The sequence below is a fragment of the Pseudopipra pipra genome, chromosome 7 (assembly GCF_036250125.1).
Source record: "Pseudopipra pipra isolate bDixPip1 chromosome 7, bDixPip1.hap1, whole genome shotgun sequence".
In the NCBI taxonomy this organism is placed as follows: Eukaryota; Metazoa; Chordata; class Aves; order Passeriformes; family Pipridae; genus Pseudopipra; species Pseudopipra pipra.
This window is the reverse complement of record NC_087555.1, coordinates 29,715,076-29,735,147: the sequence shown is the minus strand read 5'-3', so window position 1 is coordinate 29,735,147 and position 20,072 is coordinate 29,715,076. Positions and strand designations below refer to the sequence as shown.

The 20,072-nt window shown below is 40.4% G+C and overlaps 1 protein-coding gene across 9 annotated transcripts in view; it reads right to left on the bottom strand.

Annotated features, from left to right (window-relative positions):
• KALRN (kalirin RhoGEF kinase) overlaps nucleotides 1-20,072 on the bottom strand; it is a 507,433-nt gene that overhangs the window by 198,847 nt on the left and 288,514 nt on the right. For all 9 annotated transcript variants that reach the window (XM_064661424.1, XM_064661428.1, XM_064661425.1 and 6 more), the window contains exon 12: nucleotides 12,536-12,727. In XM_064661424.1, the coding sequence (XP_064517494.1) occupies nucleotides 12,536-12,727 (192 nt within the window). The remainder of the gene's footprint in view (nucleotides 1-12,535; nucleotides 12,728-20,072) is intronic.

Genomic DNA, 20,072 nt, shown 5'->3' with positions numbered 1-20,072 from the left:
GTGTTAGGAATCTCTTGAAATCATCATTAGAAAGGGCAGAGTAGAAAGTTTCCAATCCCCCAATTTTCAAAGGAAAATCCTGTTTTCAAAAGTGTCTTCAGAACCCAACTTTTACCAGCAGCCAAAAGGATTTTGACATTTAAGATCCTAAATCACTTTCTGAGCACACTTCTAAATCAAAACAGTTTTAAAATACTTAAACTCTATTGTACTCACCTGGAACCAAAACACTCATTAATTTTTGAGAGTACTCAAACATATTAACTCATATTAGCTTCAGATGTCTCCACTAATGACCTCTGACTGTGAGGATTTGCATAATAAAATCTATCAGAATCTAGGTCATCCTTGACTCAGAGGCCTTTAATCCTCTAGACTTCACCAATCCCTGGGAAACCCTAATACAAAGATCAGTCAATAATATTAGGAAGATCTTTCAGGAACAATTCACAATAGGAACCTGATTCAAAAATCTCCCAGGTTATGTGCTACAACTAATAGCACCTGGAATAAGTTGCTACCAAGCCCCACTTGTGAATGCCACAGCAGTGAAAAGATGAACTCCATTGTCACTGCAATACCAGAGTCAAAAAGGCTGTTAATAATGAAACAGAAACAACATCGTGGTTGTCACTGCTCAGGAAAATCACTCCCTATTAGTGCTTGATGTTTCATTCCACTGGAACTATTCAACCACTCAAAAAAAAAATCCTGACTTTTAAAGCCCCAAATCACTAGACACCTTGTGCATTTCCAGTTCATGCTGTGACCTACTCTAAGCAGTCAGATAGTCTAGACTGAGTGAACTGTTTCAATTTTTCATTGAAATCTGACACATGGCACAGCACAACTTTTATTTCATATGTGCAGAAACTGACTTCTTTTATTCTTAGCACAAGCAAAATTTGTGAGCACCTGTCCCATTCACCTACGTACTCCAAAGTTGATCCCGTGCAGAGGGCATATGTAGACACATGCAAACATTCCAAATATTAAGGCAATATTTCCACATACACCTGTGATGACTTTTAGTAAGTTTTCCAGTGACATGTGTATCCAGAAAAGAAGATAACTTCTGCATTGCATTATTTAACATGTACTAAATCAAAAATACAGAATCCTGGAAAACAATAAAGAAGAAACAGAAAAATAATTTTTTGTGCTTCCTTTGATTGATCTGGGCTTTGGTATGATTAATTGGATATGGAGATACTAATGCATTAGTGGTAAAACCTGAACTATGTCTATCAGAGAGATTCGACCACAAATCTGACTGATGCAAACCACATGCAAAAATGTTATAATTATCAGCTACACAAAAGTCTCAGGCAAATACCTCACCCTAAAAAGTTCATGCTGAAGGTCCACAGAGGCTCCAGAATTGAGGCTTTATTTATCAAGGTACCATGGCTTTACACAAGAAAATTAATTATCTCCTAGATAATTGACTCCTAGAACAGGGGAAAAGAAGAACGATACCCCTTCTTTCTTTTGAGGGAGCATCTGGTACCTCTCATACATTGTAACAACTTCTGCATCTTTCTTGGATATAAAACACAGGCAGCTTCCCTCCATCCAAGAGACAATACAGCTCTTTATTCCCAGCTATTTTAGCTGATGCAATACCCTTCATTTTACTCAAGTACTTAATGAGACCACTTACTGTAGTTTTGAAGGACATCTGTGCCTGTTACTTAGAAATTAATGCTTCTGACTTAGAGTAAGGGACTACTTTAAACAAAACCTGAAACCTAAAGGGATTGCTAAGAAAATGTTGCCTGCATGATTGGAATAACTGTTAAACAACCAATATTTATATGCTGCTATTTGTAAGCGACAGAGATGAGTTATACTCCCCTCAAAAGCAGTTTAAAAACACTGAGTAATGGGACCATTGCAAAGCAAAGAACCAGACAGTTCAATTCATGAAAATTATCATTGTACAACATTTTTTGCCAGTCATTCAAAACAAGGATGTTAATGGAAAGAAGCAACTTTCCAGGGTATATGTGCTACCCCTTCACTATGTTAGAGAAGCATCATGTATTGTAGGACAGGCCCCAAAAAGGTGCTCATGACAACTCAGCAAGTGAACATTCATCACAGCAATGAAGACTAGAGCAGAATGCAGAAGAATTCAGTGAAATACAGGGACCCTGGTGCTACTCCATGAATTGTTCAGAGAAGCAAGGGCAGGCTGGGGAAAAAAAATCCAACCAAACCACAAACAGAATTGCTCCACAGAGAGTTGTCCATCAACCCTATTTAACTCTGCTACTATGACAGGCTTACACAAACCTATTCTGAGTAGTAACATTTAGCTTTTTCAGAATATGCATTAGGAAGTCACATAGACCTCAAGCTCAGAGTAATTTATGGCAGGACTTGTCTGTGCTTATGTTTAAGCACCTGTTCAAGTACTGTTTTACATCTGGTTTCACTGCACAACCTTTACTAAATTGCCTGTTCTACTTCGATTTCCCCACACCAAAATGGTGGAGATGCTAAAACTTTTCAGCACAATTAAAATTAACCTACATCAGGTGATGTTTATTCACACTTAGAATGCATACAGTCCTGTTTCAGTTGAAAGAATTGGTGGTTGTTTTAAATTGGAAGTGTAATTTCAACAACATTGTCCAAAGTCACATTCAAGGTCTTGTGGAAACATCAACAGAAACACAGAAAACAATGTGTGTAATGATGAGCTGCAAAGTGACCACATGCCACCAGTGAAGTGTCACATAATGACAGCACACATAATAAAACGTGACAGGATGGGATATGACCAGACACTACACATGAAATGCCACAATACGCGACTTCCATGGTAAGACACAACTGATGAGACTCCCTGCTGCGAGAAGTAACGTCAGATACCACCAAACTGGTTGGGAAGAAACGACGAGTGGAAAGAAAGGGAACATTCTGTGAAAAATCTGATCTCTTCCTAACCTCTTTCTTGCTTTTTCCTGGCCAATTTCTTGACATTCATCCTTGGTTGGGCTGCATCTGGTGCTTCTGTATGCTGATGCTTTTTAATTAGTAACCTTGCCTGTGGCAAAAGGATTTGCACTGCCTAAACATCTGATGCTTTTTCCAAGACCTGCATGGACCAGACTGATATAGCACAAAATAATCTCCTCTCAAGGGAAACATGCTTTGGGTAGCTAGGCTTACATCAGGGAATGTGTAGATCCCCAGCTCAAGGTCATGTAAATGTAATTCAGGGACTGTTTGCTCTAGGAGGGAAAATTGGCTTATAACTGAGGAATCAGATGTACATGTTCTGTGCTTCTTCTACTACCATCATAAATTGTAAAAACATGTTCCTCTTCTACTGTAATTTTAATATGTTACTTGTAATTATGAATCTGGATGTAATTAACTTCAGCAACTGTACCAAGAAAATTCTGCACTTGATCATTCTGATAATAGGCTTAGAAAAGTTCTTCCTATATCAAAGATTTACTCAGATTTACACCAGTGTAATATAGTACAATTTGGTGCTGGAGAAGCTTTCCATACTACAAAATCAGCAATTTACTAAAATAAATGCAGGTACCATTACATTCTCCTTTACTTTTTCACCGGTTCATTACTTTTTTACTGTTTCACTACTTCTCAAAGGGAATTTGCACCATCTCTTTCCTTTGTGCTTTTTCCAGTGACTGGCCACTTGCAGTCTTACCTCGATCTGCTGCTTTGAGCCTTTTCTGCAACTTTGTGCACTATGCCCTAGGAATCTCAGAAATAAACCATTTGTGACAATTCCGAATCATTCTGAAACTTGCTAAGGATTAAACAAACTGTGGGGCCTTTCTTTAAGGAAACAGTCTTGTTGGATCCATCGACTCCAAAGACTACGCTGACACCCTTTTAAACTTGTTGCATAACTCTATTGCACACGTGTACTTAAGGCACAACAGAACGTGTCTTTGAAGTGATGAGTGAGTTACAGGAGTGTCTCTGAATGGCTTTGATGCAGATTTACTCAGTACACAAATTACTGCAGGCACCAGCTGCCCACTCTGTTGCCTTCGTACACAGAGGTAAAGCCCACGCATGGAACTGGGGGAAGCTCATCTTCCTCAGCTTCAGGCAATCGGGACAACGGGCAGTCATGTGTCTAATAAAAAGGTACTTTATGTGAGTTGGCATGTCCTATTTAAAGATGTTCATAAAACTCCCTTCTAGCTGCAGCATGAACCACAGTTATCTGGAGAACAATGCATACAGGCTGGAGACCCATCTCCATAACACACAAAACACATGCAAAAGCCCTCAAAAGCCATTGACAATATTTGAGTGGAGCCATCATTCAGCAACAGTGCTGGTGAATGGCCTGAAAAATGTGGATAGCAAAGTGTGAACTTAGATGCAGTCTATAGGAATCCTTTGGCTAGGACATGGCAGAAAGATTGAAAAAACTTCTCTTCCATGTGCCTGCCCTCGCTCTGCAGCAGGTTTGCGTTCCTGACATTTGGTTTATGTGGCTGTATTTACAAGCATTTAATTCTTATTACTTTGATTCTGTCCCACAATTTTTTGCCATCACAGATGGCAGAATTTTATTCACTAGTGGTCTGGCTGTGCTTCAAACTCCCCGGCTCAAGAGCGGGATGTGCTGCCAGGATACCACAGCTCTTTTCATTCTCAGCTTCTTAATCCTTCATGAAAAAAACTTGCTTTTAGGCAACAAATGGACAGGAAAGAAGAGCACCCTGCACCACCCCAGCTGTCCTGCTTCCTCAGTCCCAGGTCATTGGTAGCTTTACAGACAAGATTTAACTCTGGAAAGAAACCACCAAAGTTAATGACTGGTGAATGCTGGCATTTTGGTCAAAGCCACAGTCTACCCTCTCAAGCTGGAGAGAGATTTGCTTTTATTTTGCTGCTTTACATATCTCACACAAAAATTAACACTTTTCATAGCCACAATTATCAGAATGATAACAGTAAGCTCACAACCCATCTATCTTCTCCAAGGGATCTGCCACAGAGGCAAGGGATGGCACACACGTAACCTCTATGTGCAGCTCTGGCAGTTGAATTCTACTTCTGCTTTCTGCCTGCAAATCCACCTCTGATGAGAATATTAGAATGTTTAGGAACTGAGCACTTAAAAAACAAAACAAAACAAAACAAAACAAAATGAAAACCAACCAAACAAAACGCCCAGCAGTTACTTAGAATCACAGAATCATTAAGGATGGAATAGACCTTTAAGATCATTAAGTCCAACCATCCATCTACCACCACCACCCTGTTCACCACTAAACCATGCCCTTACATTCCATATCCAAATATTTTTTGAACACTTCTAGGGTTAGTGACTCCACCACTTCCCTGAGCAGCCTGTTCCAATGATTGACAACCCTTTCTGTGAAAAAGAATTTCCTAATATCCAAACTAAATCTCTGCCAGCACAACTTGAGGCCGTTTCCTCTCATCCTGTCACTTGTTACTTGGGAGCAGAGACCGACCCCCATCTCACTACCACCTCAGGGAGTCACAGAGAGCAATAAGGTCCCCCCTGACCCTCCTCTTCTCCAGACTAAACACCTCCAGTTCCCTCAGCTGCTGCACATAAGACTTGTGCTCCAGACCCTTCACCAGTTGTCCTTCATTGTCCTTCACGGGACACACTCCAGCACCTCAATGACCTTTTTGAAGTGAGGGGCCCAGAACTGGACACAGCACTCAAGGTGTGGCCTCCTCAGAGACAAGTACAGGGGGTGGTCACTGCCCTGGTCCTATGGCCACACTATTGCTGATCCGAGCCAGGATGCCATTGGCCTTCCTACCCACCTGGGCACACTCTGGCTTATGCCAGTCAGCCAGCATCCCCAGGTCCTTGTCCATGGGGAAACTTTCCAGCCCCAGCCTGTAGCACTCCATGAAGTTGTTGTGACCCAAGTGCAGGACCCGGCACTTTGATTTATTGAACCTTACATAACTGGCCTCAGCCCACCAATTCAGTCTCTCCAGATCCCTCTGCAGAGCCTTCCTCCAGCAGATCAACAGTCCCACCCAACTTGGTGGTCTGTGAACTTACATAGGGTGCACTCAATCCCTTATAAAAGCATTTGGGTTTTTTTCATCCTCTTGTCTTGTGATTTCTATGCTTATAATACTCTCCTAATCAAACTACATGGATTCAGCTCCCAGAAAAAAATAATGTTCATGCTTATAAAAGGCATAAGTCTAAGATTTGAGGTTTCACAGCCCTGCAGTGAGAGATACTTTCAAAGTTTGAGTTTGCAGGTTAATGTAATGTTATGCCAATGAAGGACAAATTTCTAGCTTCTGAATAAGGCACACAGTGCTTCATTCTAACACTGTAAAGTGATGGGATGTGAAATGGCCACTCAGTGATTATTTTATGTGCACAGAGACAGTTTGGGTCATTTCAATTTTTCCTCTTTTCCTTGTTTTTTAAATCTGGACATAATACAAGAAAAGGAACAAAAGCGCTGTTCAGGACAGGAGTAGTGTGTAAGTGTGTAAGACAAATACTTTGTGGTAGACATGTTCGGAGAACAAGACTTTTCCAGAATTTCCAGAAGTTGCCAGGAAGTGGAGTTGCTAAACTGAGTATGCCCTGCACCACAAATCTCTATTATGGAATGGGCAATTGCTCTGAAAAAAAAAGTCAGTATTAGCAGTAAAAGTCAAACAACTGTAACATCAACTTTGAATCCTGGGTCAATTTACAATGAATGACAGGATTACACTATATATCCCAGAACCACTGTCATGTTTGCTCCATGATTAACTTCGATACATTCTGTCAACTCTTCTGAGGAGAGTCAACAGCAGCAGACCTTAGCCCCATGAGCTTTCTGCTCCCTCTGCCTCAAAGTGAGGGACAAGCCCTGTCAAAATTAGTGATCTACACTGATATAATCTCCTAATCACAATATTCAGCTGAAGCAGAGCAAATTTAATTTCACAGGTCTTGGTTATCAAGTAAAATAAAGTTAGCAGTGCCTGCAATAAAACGCTGTTACTGTTCCTGACTGACAGGGCAGACCCACTCCATTACTCACTTGAGTAACCCCACTGATCTCTGTGGGGTGACCAAGGTGACCTGCTGACCACAAATAATTTAGGTTATAGTACAGGAAGTTGTCTGACACTTAATGGTCCAGACTTTGCTCTCGGTTTCTCATGGTCTTATCAGATAAGCTGTTCGGAGTGAAACTTTCCATACCAGGTATCTGCCTAAGGTACAACTTGATGGAATTTGAGGTAAAAGGTCCAGAATGAGAGGAAGAGGAAAAAGAAGTTATTTCGCCTGTGGTAGAAGAGGAGTCTTATTTCTGCTCAAATGAGATGCTCCAGACCCTCCATGCTTTTAAGCAAGGGTTTGAAATTTTGCAGGTTTTAGCCTTAATGTCAAGAATATACATTATGTCATCCCTGTGAAAATTTTCCCAAATTTGGTCACTCAGAAGACCTCTGCCAAGTTTCAGTTTGCACACGTTCAGTAAGAACCTGTTAAGAGTCTGGCAGTTCATTGTTCTCAACATAAAATATTTTCTGAGCATACTCATCCTCCTGTTCTGTGGGCCAGGTAGACCTGGCAGGCTCCACATGGAGCTGGAAGCCCTGAGCACCTCATCCTACTGCTCTTCTAACCCACTGAGGGCCAACAAAGCACAGGGCACATGACCTGAAACCATACTACTCTGCCTCTCTGGCTTTTTCCTGCTGGACTCAATGCAGGAGCGGAAATCTGAAGCCCACAGAGAAATGAGAAGCCTAGAAGTGGTAGAACATGCTCTTCATGCCCCAAAGAGCTACGAAACAATTGCAGAACTCCTTTGTGGTTCAGTTAAGACCAATATGCTGTAGAAGGATTCAAATTCAGTGAAGTTCCTTCTTCTTCTTAAGTTAGCAACTGCATTATCAGCCAATACAACAAGTAACACAACAAACCTAAATCATCATTTAATTCAGCAAGAGTATTTTTAAAGTTTTTAATGATATGGAAATGGTGACAGTGTTGTTTCCTGTCTACATTCTAATACTTGGAATTGTAAAGTACACTTCAGAATCTTAAGTATAAAATTGTGAGACACTAAATTATTAAGATTCAAACAATGAATTACAAGATGTTTTTATTATTTGCCTTGAGGTTTTTGAGTCTTCAGGGTGTGATTTCATCACATCTGCAACCTCTTCTCCAAGAGGCTCAAAAACTATTTTCTTTTAAACAAAATCAAATGCCAGCCAAGAACCCTGTATCATCATTTGATCATAGCAGCTGAAAGCTCACAGAAAAACTTCAACTATCATGAGATTTGTGATAAAAGTGTAAGATCTGACAATCCTGCCAATAATTTATTCAGATCTGAAGTAAAACCTGAATTCAATCACACTTAATCCTGAGAGAAATTATTCAGGTACAAGACTGTTGAATGCATTTATGCCAGTGATAATAATTTATAACTTTACCCTGCCATCCAGATAATTGGATTTGATCCCCGAGGTATCAGGTTTCTGTGCGCACCATCAGGAATACCTTGGTCTAAAAGGGCACGAAAATATTGACTACAGGCTAAAAGAGTGTAATGAATACTGTAGGACAGTGGGACACACAAAAACTCTTTTATAGGCATGGTAGTAGGACAACTACATCACTCATGAGTTATGACACTAGCAATCACTTAGGGAACTGCTCTAAATTTATGCCTCTAAAATGTTATTACCATACCAGAAAGTCCTTGTTTCAGCCTATTGCATTTATTGTTAAGTAAGGTCACTTAAAAAAATATCAAAAATATTATTATGCTTAACTGACTTTATTTTCCATATTCCTTCAACTGTATAAGTAAGTGTTTAGCAGGAATCCTCTTATAATGCTTTCATATGAACTGAGCAGTAATTCAAGTCCACTGTACTATAAAAAAAACATGCTTAACTTTCATTGCCCGTGGGATATCTGCATTTAAATGACTCCCTAATGGTGAAGAAATTCTAGGAAGACAGACTACAAAAGGAAATATTTCTTTGACAAAATCACTTTTCAAAAATAGGAGCTGTTAAGAGTTTCTCAGGTGCTGGGAATCTGAGCAGCCTCATGTGGAGATGAAGAGCTGGGCAGAGTACAGGTGAAGCAGTGAGAAGTTCACAATCAATGAATTCATCCACACCTGGGAATTACCACATCAGAAACACAATTCATCTGTGATAGGAAGACTGTCAGAAGAAACATGTTCATTGTAGAAAGATATTTAGAATACTTCCGTAAAAACAGTGTCAGTAAGACAGATTCTTTCTACTTACTTCTCTCTTTTACCAGTTTTGTCTCAATATATTAATACAACATTAAAAAATGAGAATTCTTGAAACTTAGATGAAAAATACATCTAGGCCATAGTTCCCTGCATTAGGGCCAAAAAAAACAGAATCACAGAATATGCTGAGTTGGAAGGGACCTAAAAGGATCATCTAGTCCAACCCTTAGCCCATCCCCAGGAGCCACACCATGTGCCCAAGAGTATCATCCAAACGCCTCTTGAACTCTGTCAGGCTTGGTGCTGTGACCACTTCCCAGGGAGCTGTTCCAGCCCCCAACCACCCTCTGGGTGAAAAGACTTTTCCTAATATCCAACCTAAACCTACCCTGGCACAACTTGAGGCCCTTTTCTTGGGTTCTGTCACTGGTCATCGCAGAGCAGAGATCAATGCCTGTCCCTCCTCTTCCCTTTCTGAGGAAGTTGTAACTGCAATGAGGTCTCCCCTCAGCCTCCTCTTCTCCAGGCTGAACAGACCAAGCGACCTCAATCAGTCCTCACACAGCTTCCTCTCAAGGCCCTTCACCATCTTCACAGCCCTCCTTTGGACACTTTCCAATGGCTTAATATCTTTCCTATATTGTGCTGCCCCAAACTGCACACAATACTCAAGGTGAGGCTGCCCCAGTGCAGAGCAGAGCAGGACAATTCCCTCTCTCGACTGGCTCGCGATGCTTTGCCTGATGCCCCTCAGGACATGGTTGGCTCTCCTGGCTGCCAGGGCACTGCTGACTCAGATTCAACTTGCCATCGACCAGGACCCCAGGTTCCTTTCCTGGCACTGTTTTACCCCAGTCTGTACGTATATCCAGGGTTGTCCCATCCCGTCACTTCCCCTTCTTGAACTTCATACAATTGCTGATTGCTCAGTTCTCTAATTTGCTGAGGTCTGCAGGGCCTCCCTCTATCTGTTATTATTTAAATGTGTATCTGTTTTTTATTAGTATTGAAGAATGACAATTACCTTGGTATGTATACATGGTATACTCATGTATATTTCACAATATACATGAAGAGCCAAGCAAGGCCAAGCACTGCATCATTTCTACTTGAGCCCATCTATTTATAGCTTAAAAAGGCAAATACAGATCCAAACATGTGCTAAGGCTCTCCTGTTGTAATGCTTTGCCCTTTGTACCAGTTCATCCCTGGCAGTATGCTGTTACTTCACTGTGTCTGTGGGGATCCCTACGGCTGGCAGACAAACACTAAAACCACAGCAATTTCCTCACTTGTTATTTTTGGCAAAAGAAATGAGGTATTGAGTTGCTTGACTCCCACCAGTGCAGAAACATGTCCCTGAAGGAAGCAGGTAGTGACACACAGTGAAATTCACTGAACCTCCAGAAAATCAGTGTTTGGTCCCCACAGGAATGAAGTAACACAGAAATAAGTAAACAAAAACTTCCTTCTTCTTGCAGAGCTACTGGGCATCCTCAGATTTTGGGGAACTGTTTGAGACTGCAATAACTTCAGCAACCCGACCCAACGGCTTTCATTCATTCTGATGGACATGGATTCCTGTGTCCACCCTGACTTTGCTAATGCCCCAGTTTTATGCTACAGCTCCCTTGACTGGCCCTCTGGAGAGAGAATTATAGAACCATAGAATAGTTTGGGCTGCAAGGGACCTTTATAGGAGAGAGGCACCCAGAGTTTGTCCACTCTGGATCTCCTTAAAAGTGACATGAAGTAATTACTTAACTTTCCAAAAAGGCATCACAGCACCAGTCTGTCCCATGGGTAAATGCTTTTGAGGAAGAGATTTAGCATTTACTCTCAACACCTTATGAAGCAGCATTGATGCTATCACAAAAGACTGGTTTTTAAAACAATTTTCAAAAAATGTTCATTTTTATACATCTGCTTTTCTATTCACCAAAACAGAGCTCATTAAAACCAGGGGTTTGGAGCAGGCAAACTCCCTTCTTGTTGAAGACAGACAGGAGTGAGTATAATGCACTGAATCCCAAACCCTTAATGTAACGAAGCTCTATTTCCCAAACCCAAATTAGGCTACACAGTACCAGTAATTATCAGAAGAAATTTTGATGATAGAACACATATTATTTACACCAAAAACTTCCTAGAGTCATGCCTATCTTTTTTTTTTTGACTACTCATCACCTGCATAGGTGAAGCAAGGTTAATCACAGTAGGAAACTGTTAAGAAATAATTTTTACTGAGGAAATAACCAATTAAGTTTCCCCAGTGGCAAACCAGCATAGCTGCAAACATTTGAGCTACTTTGGAAACAACAGCAGTACTCACAAGCTGAAAGTTAACTATATTTGAGTATATTGCAGAAGCAGAATGTAAAAGAAAAACCTTTGTGTACCAACAGCTATAGTAGACATGGTGTAAGTCCATCTTCCACATACATAAATATGAACATGTGCACACACCCTCTACTTCAGGAGGCTCCCCAACACACTGAAGCCTGCTATACACAACTGGTTTGTAACATGTAAATCAACAAACACAGGCATGATCAAGAGTGCTTTTGCAAACAGATGCTGCAGAGCATGAAAACAACCATCTTGACTAATTCCATCTCTCTCTCAGCAGAAACCCTATTTGTAAAAGTCACTCACCACTGAATGGCCTCTGGCCTGCAGAAAAATTTGAAGTATGCTTTAATTACATCCCCAGTGGCCTCCCATCTAATGTCCTGTCCACTGTATCTCTGGCAAGACAGCCTTATCTCTGGATATTTCTCAATTACACTAAACAGCATTTATTCAGGTCCCCACTGATTCACTGTTTCAGTATGTGACTATTTGCTCTTTAAGAGTTACTTTGAAAAGTCAAGTCTAACTCATTAAACAACGTAAGATTTCCAGTAACACATAATAATAATGGCTAAATTAATTAACATTACATTCAAATGGAATCCCTCTGAGGATACATATCAGGCTACTGGCATGCTGATTCCTAATGTGTTAATATCAACTCATGTTCTTACAAGAGAATTCTTACTTTCTAACAATACATTCTAGTCATTAACTAAGTACCACTTGATTTGCTGCCCCTGTATTTTAGTGTAACACTCATATGTCTAATTCACATTTTATTTCCTCATTACAACAGTTAGTCATCTGCATGAAATGAACTAGATAATATCAGCCCTGTCTGGTGAAGATGCCTTTTCTCTGTGATCTGAGTTTTCAAAGTCAGCCTCTTGCAGCACCCTACGACACACAGCAAAATTCCCTCATGCGCATCTTACCTCTTTGGTGTGGGTATGGAAGGAGACTGACATGTCCAAGAGAAGTTTCCTCTGTTCCACCCTCCGGACAAAATCCTGAATCCGTACTTCCAGATGCCGGGCTGCTTTATAGATCTCTTCAGGGTCACATTCCCCAGTCTGAGCCAACTGCTCTGCAGCCTCCAAAAGCTTGTCTGCATTGGTGTATGTATTCTATCGGCAAACAAAGCAAGAAACACAGTATGAGTAATACAACTGTGGCATGTAAACCCCTGAAAGAGGCTGTTTATACTTTCAAAGGCATGAAAGCAAGTGATTACCAGAGTTTTAAAACAATAGTAATATTTCCTACTGGCACTGCCATCTGTGAAAGGAGAATGTATAAAGCCCCATAGACTAATCCCTGTGTACACATGAAATAGTTTCTTATTTGAAACACACCGCCGCAGCTCAATACAGCCAGACACAGCAACAGGGCTGCCCACTTGTTTATTTCCGAGTTCCCTGCCGTTTCTCAAAGATAATGTAATGAAGCAAATGGGGCTGACCACCTCAGAAACCTACAGTGTCTCCCGTGACACTCAGCCACCAGCTTATTGCGATGGCCTCCCAACAGCTCTCACATTACAGCATGTAATCATGTTAGCCAGAGATGTCTCAGCCCCAAGAAATACTTGTCTTCCACTGGCTTTTGTGAGATAGCTTGAGACGACCATGTCTTCAAGCCCCTTCTACTTTTTTCCTGGTCTGTATCATATTTCTAAATGGAGTAAGTCTGTGTGATTAGCTTGCAGCTGCCAGTGTGTAATGCTCATTTCCAGTTTGTCTGAGGCACTTACTTGTCCTGCATTACATAAGAATTTGATCACTGCACCATCCTGAACAAATTTACCCCATAGCCATGGACTTTGCTGTATGAGATATATTACTCCTGCTTAAAAGAGACGGAACTGAAGAACACATCAGTGAAGTGATGTATCCAAGACACGCAAGACTGTCAAGGAACAGAGGGGAATTCCACCAAACTCACCTCAAGTTTCAAACTACCTACCCATCCTTTCTCTTACTTTCATGTTTACGGAAAACACCACTCAACTAATACACCAGAGAGTCTCTAAATAACGGCAGAAATGGACAGGGAGTGCAGTCATCTTCTCCATATCTATGGAGTTATGGTTTAGTCAGCTGTGTTCAGCAAACTAAACATAGCCAGCCCTTGCTGTCATAGAAAGGCTTTCTTCACTCAAGATGAGGCCACTAGCTCTGTGGTATTTAACACTTAACAAAAATAAGGAGAGACAGTGATATCAGCTTAAGAGTGTTTCCAATACCAGGCAAGTTCTTCACAACCGCTCAGCATTGGCCTAAGGCTGCTCCCACTGGGAATTTTAATCTCCTCATCAATAGAAGCAGAACTGTAGCACTTTCCTTTTCAAAATCCTCTTTGGTTTAAAAATGTATTCAACTGATGCATATACACAAGCTACCTTTGAACACTGTGGACACCCATGTACTGCTGAGCATTAAAGGAACAGTGTCAAACATTAAAGCCATGAGTCAAGTCATGTTGTTCCTACTTACATAACATCCTGCTGCAGTCAACAGTTGTTGTTTAAGAAAATATTCAATACAAAAATGGAGCACTGACCTCCAAGTGTTTAATGGGGGAAAATATTTCCAGTTATAAAAAGAAGAAAGAAAACAGCTCATTCACTGTTCATTTTCCCAGTTTCTGAGGGCTGACTATAAATATACAGTATTTGCATTTCTCCTTTTGGACTGTGAAGAACATATTTGAGGCAGTTTTGTTACCAATAGTAAATTTTTTATTCCCTCACTTTCAGGCTACTCCTATAATGGTTAGGCTCTTAACAGCAGCAAAATGTTATGTTTTAATAATCATTTTTTGGAAATCTCTTTAGATGAGAGTTTGTAAAAAATGTTCCATATAATGTGATCTGACTTAGGGTCCAGTTTCACTTAACAGCATCCTTTCTGAATGATCCTCTTCCAATAGTATTTGGAGCAAATGCCAAAGTTAGCACTATTTTTCAAAGTCTAGTCCACTAGGGTTTTTCACACATTACCACTACAACAGCTCAAACATCAGTCCAGCTCCCTGAGTAGAAGACTGTTTCTGCTTTTATACACGTTATTTAGTATACTTTTAAATGCTTTCAGTCTCTCCTTATGCACAGATTTGGGACACAGAACACCTTTGTTGAAATACAGTACGAATACAGCTTTGTTGCATTAGTCCCTAATACACTTATGTCCATCTCTGCTGAAAACCATTACAAGTTTACTGTCTCCAACACGTGCTCCATCAAATTACATGTGAATAAGGGGAGTGCACTGATACAATGAGCAGATACAAATACACTGGTGAAAGGGGTAGAGGATGAACCCTAGAATTTGGGGAAAAAAGAGTGCAGACTGGCCTCGACAAAGGCTCTGGTCACACTGCACAGGCAACAAAAGATGCAGTTGTCCCACAGAAGCCCCTTTGCATTGAACAAGGCTCTCCAAAGGCAAAGGGGATTTTCTGCAAGGAGGCTGGCTGGGTGTGGAAGGAGCCACACACAGTGTTTTCCCTGGGCTGTGATAGGCACTGTCAGCATACAGTGATGCTTCCCTGAAGCATTCATACCTAATTTTGGACATGGTTGCATAAATGTGTCATGCACAGAAAGCTTGAACACGGTGCATTTTAAGCATGGAAAAATTTTTGTTCTATTCTTTTTCTGCCTTTATCTGTTGAGTTAACAGGTAAGTGTCTGGAGTTTAAAAACAGGTGCAGTTTATGACAGAAAAAAACACTAATGGTTTTATCCCTGCCATTCTAGAAGGAAGGCCTGGTGCTGAAAGATTTCCACCTCATTGCTGCAAATTTAAGAGGCTTAGATACATTTCAGATAAACAGCCACATTTGGGAGTTAACCACACTCGCCTTGAACTCCAGTTTGTTGTACTCATGAAAAAAGTGTCATCTGTTGTCATCTGTCGAGATTTACACAGAGCACAGGCTGAATAAGCTGGAGGTCATTTGGTGAGGGCTTGCTCTACTTCTGTTCTGTTCATCTGCTTAAAGTGCTCATAAATCATACCAGAAGTTGTTACACATATCAAATATTTTTCTGTACATGTATTTTTCTACAGTGCTGAACCAATGCTCTGTTGAACCTGAGAGTTTCATATCCTGGTTGGTACTATAATACTTGCTGCAATGCTCCCCTGCTCCCTACATTTTCATCCTGAGCTTACTCTCTTGTTAGTAAGCTCTTCAGAGTAGATACCTTTATTTTATATGTTTGAAGCACTTTGTACTTTCTTGATGTGATACAACCCTGGATCATGCAGGGTGAGAATCCAAGAGAGAATGAAGTCTTATGATGAAGAAAAGCATGTAATGCCTCCTTGTCCCAGTAACCCCAGCCAGGAGAGGTTAACTCAGATTCCCAGCCCTTTTGAGATGTAGCAGGATCTACCAGGAGCACAAGATCTACGTGTATCTCCAAACTGGCATCAAGATTCAAAACTTTGGAAGAAGGTTAAGACCTAATGTAACTGCAGAATTAAATTTTTCCTACTAGAAGGACAATCGTGGCTGTCCCCTTTTCTGCAAACCACAGACCCATGGAAAGTTTACTGAGGAAAGTGACACCAAAAATGGCTGATCCCTCCAAGGGGAGATCCCAGGAAGAATCTCTCCTCTGCATCTGTGGAAATGAGTTCCTGCCAAACAATAAAAGCACGAGTTACACAGAAAAAATAATCTACTAGTTATAAAATTATATGTTTTCTGAAATTTTAGGGTTGTGGGCATTTTTTCCTAATATTGTATTCACCTGTGAGAGAACTGTCATGTGCAAACCTTGAGGTTTTCAGTGAGCTGCTAACTGGCATTACACACTTCTGCACCATTGCATGCACAAAACCAACTTCCACCTCAAATCTCTTAGTAGTCTTTCTATACCAATCTTTGCATAATGACCTATTTCAATCATGAAATCTGCAAACACAAGGAACTGAAGCTGCACCCCTCAGGTTCCAGAGTGGAAATGGCTGTAATATATGCTTTTGAAGTTAATTTTAGATGAAATCAGGGGGCTTTCATATGTCTTCTGTTTCTTCCAAACAACAACAAAGAAACACAATTATGGAAAAGAAATAGACTATAAAAACCTATACAACAATATCACGATTCAGAATTGGAGGTGATTGGTGTCTTATCCCACGGGAGTATTTACTAACAGGATTCCCTATAACTTTATCTCATTAATTGTTAACAGTTTGATATTCTATAGCAAGTTAAAAAAAAGGTTTATGAAAAAACTGATGTGACATTTTCCTGTTATATTTATCATGCTTTCCTTTGTATTTCAGACCAACAAGTATCAAAATGTCAGGATTCATCTCTGATCCAGGCAGTAGATCTCAGCCGAGATTCCACAGTGTCTCCAGGTTAATGCACATGAAACCATCTTTGCATTGGAAATGCACTATCCTAATACAACTCTTTCAGCAAACTGCTTCCTAAGAGATTTCCTTAAAGTTGAAACTAACATTATTTTGTCCACAGTCGTTGTGCCAGAGAAGTGTTTCCACAACTGTTCTCTTCAAATCTTTTTAGCCCAGAGTAGGAGTTGCACTGACTCTCAGCATCAGAGAGCATTGCCTGTATGCAGTGTGTGCTTGGCCTCAACTGTTACACAAAAAATAGCATTGCATTTCTCAGTACAAGCCAACCAAAGGGCCCTAATTCTGGTTTGAAAGTATTTGTCATTTTTTCCCTAACTATAAAAAAAAAATTAATGAAATGAGAAGATACTGGATAAGGTATCAGTTAATTATTGGACTGATATGGGGTTTAAGCAGAACACAGTTATTTTGCCTTTATTATTTATGATTAATATAATAATATGACTAATATGACTAATATCTTAGTCACTTAGAAACAAATTAGAATGGAATGCAATAGTTCAGCTGGAAGAGACCCGCAATGATCATCTGGTCCAGCTGCCTGACTCCTTCAGGGCTGACCAAGATTTAAAGCCTGTTGTTAAGGGCATTGTCCAAATGCCTCTTAAACACTGACAGGCTCGGGGCATTGACCAACTGTCTAGGAAGTCTGTTACATGGTTTGACCACCCTCTCACTACAGAAATACTTCCTAATGTCCAGTCTGAACTTCCCCTGGCACAGCTTCAAACCATTCCCATGTGTGCTACCACTGGATCCCTGGCAGAAGGGATCAGCAGCTCCCTCTCCACTTCCCCTGCACAGGAAGCTCCAGAAAGCAATGAGGTCACTGCTAAGCCTCCTTTTCTCCAAACCAGACAAACCCAGAGTTCTCATCACACAAGACATTCCTTACAGCCCTTTCACCAGCTTGGTTGCCTTCCTCTGGACGCCTTCAAGTGCCTTAACATCCTTTTCAAACTAAAAAAAGGAAAGTACCAACCATATATATATATGTGTATATATATATATTCGCGTTTTCACTGACCCTTCTACATATTTTTAAGACAACAATCAATTTAGCACAGTATTTCAGTTTTGACCTGACTGCTTTTACAGAAAATTATTCCATGTAGTTTTTATATACTCCTAGGAACTACACTTGTAACTAGTTTATTTCTGTGTGTTTCTAGGCTGATTACACTGAAAATAGATGTGTCAAATGCTAGACCAGGGCAGAGTTCATTCCCTTATCTGGGCAATTTTTTTCCAGAACAATCTCCCTTGCACACTATTTTACAGCTGTTTATTACATTTGAGAGGTTTTCATAGTAACTGTCTCCAAGTTCTCCAATGTGTTGTGAACCATGCTCATCAGCCAGAAAAAGATGTTAATTGCAAACATCAGGAGAAACATGAGGTAAGGGAACAGGGCAGGTGATCAGATACATCATCACATTAAACACAAATACATCCCCCAGACTTCACTTCCCAAGCAGATGTTCAGATATGCGGAAGGGGAATGAGGCAGCACTAGTCTGCCTTATTCAGTATTGATCAGGTTCTGGGGCTGTGAAAGGCAGTTCCAGGCAAAGGTTCCTGGTATTGATTCAGAGAGCTCTGTCACCTGCGTTTTACCATGTAAAGGCACGGAAGAAATGGCATCTCTAGAGACCACTAAGTACCGACTACAGAGAGAAAGATGACTAGCTTAGATCTGATCTTTCTTACTAAAGACTAGTGATGTGAATCCCATATTATGCCTGCAGGCTGAGGCTTAGGGGACTTATTAAGCTTTCTCTGATGTGATATCTTCTTTATGTTCTTTAGGCTCGTGACTCGACTCTCCAACACCACAGATGAAATCTCTGTATTAGACTCTTGCTGGGAAGATGGGATGTCGAGACAAAGTTCAAAGCCTGATCCACCTCTTGCTGAAAACAGTAAAAAGGATCTTACTGACTTCAGGGAGAACTGGGTCAGCCTCCTAGACATCTACTCAAGATCGAAGGAGGAGACAAAAAATGGCAAAGGGCTAAAAATAGAACTCCGGAGGCTTTGTACCCTTGTTCTGTGCATAAACAGAGCACAGCACTCCTCCCCAAAGAAATACAACATGATTCACACTGGCAAAATTATAATTATGGAGCTGATTCTGCATTTCTTCTCAAGCCTTATAAACTGTTGTTATCTTTAATTATGAAGCTCACTTACTGCTATCAGATTCTTTGCTCAAGCTACTTTGTTAAAATTAAGTCCAGCTTTTTGCTGAGGTTAAGTGATCTCACAGTCAGGCTTTCATGGAGAGTTATATCTTTAGTAACTTGATATTCTAAAGCTAAAATAAGTGACCACAATGAAACATTTCTTTGATAAATAAATCTGGGATTTAAGGAAGCATCCATCTTTGTCAAAACTCCTCCCCCCTTAAGAAGGGCAAAGGCTAAGTGCATATGAAGATCTAATATAAGATGTGATTTTATTCTGTTTGAATTTTGTGTAATCAAATCAAGACCTATAGTCTTACTTGTGCTCTATTGCTCTAATTCAAAACAGACTTACCAGGAATTATAGTTACAGAAGTTAAAGGCAGAACATCTCTCAGAGGTCATGCAGCCACTTGCTGTACCAGTACCTGACTGTTCCCTACTATATACTAGAATGGAAACTTCTTCAGACCTTTTAAAAAAATATTCAGGCTAATGAGATTTCCATCACCCCCTTTTTTGTCAGACTGTTTTTCCTTAAATATGGAAATTCATCTTAAGTTTTTCCTAGTCATATCAATCCAGTTCTCCTTGCACTGTCCTTCCTGAAGTTTGAGCTCTTCAAATACTACAGGTTATTATATGCATCTTCTGATGAACGTGTAAGAACATGCCTATCTTTAAATTAATTAATCACATTTATTTAACTACTTTTAACAAATAAGGGTCTCAGTTAGTGAGTGCAAGCAAATGTGAATGTGTGTCCAAGTATGAACCGCTTGACAATTTTAATGAAATTACTACTAATATCAGAACTGCACCTATTTAAAAACACAGTCTAGGAACCAGAGTGCCTGGAATGTCACCTATGCTTCAGCAGACCAGCACTG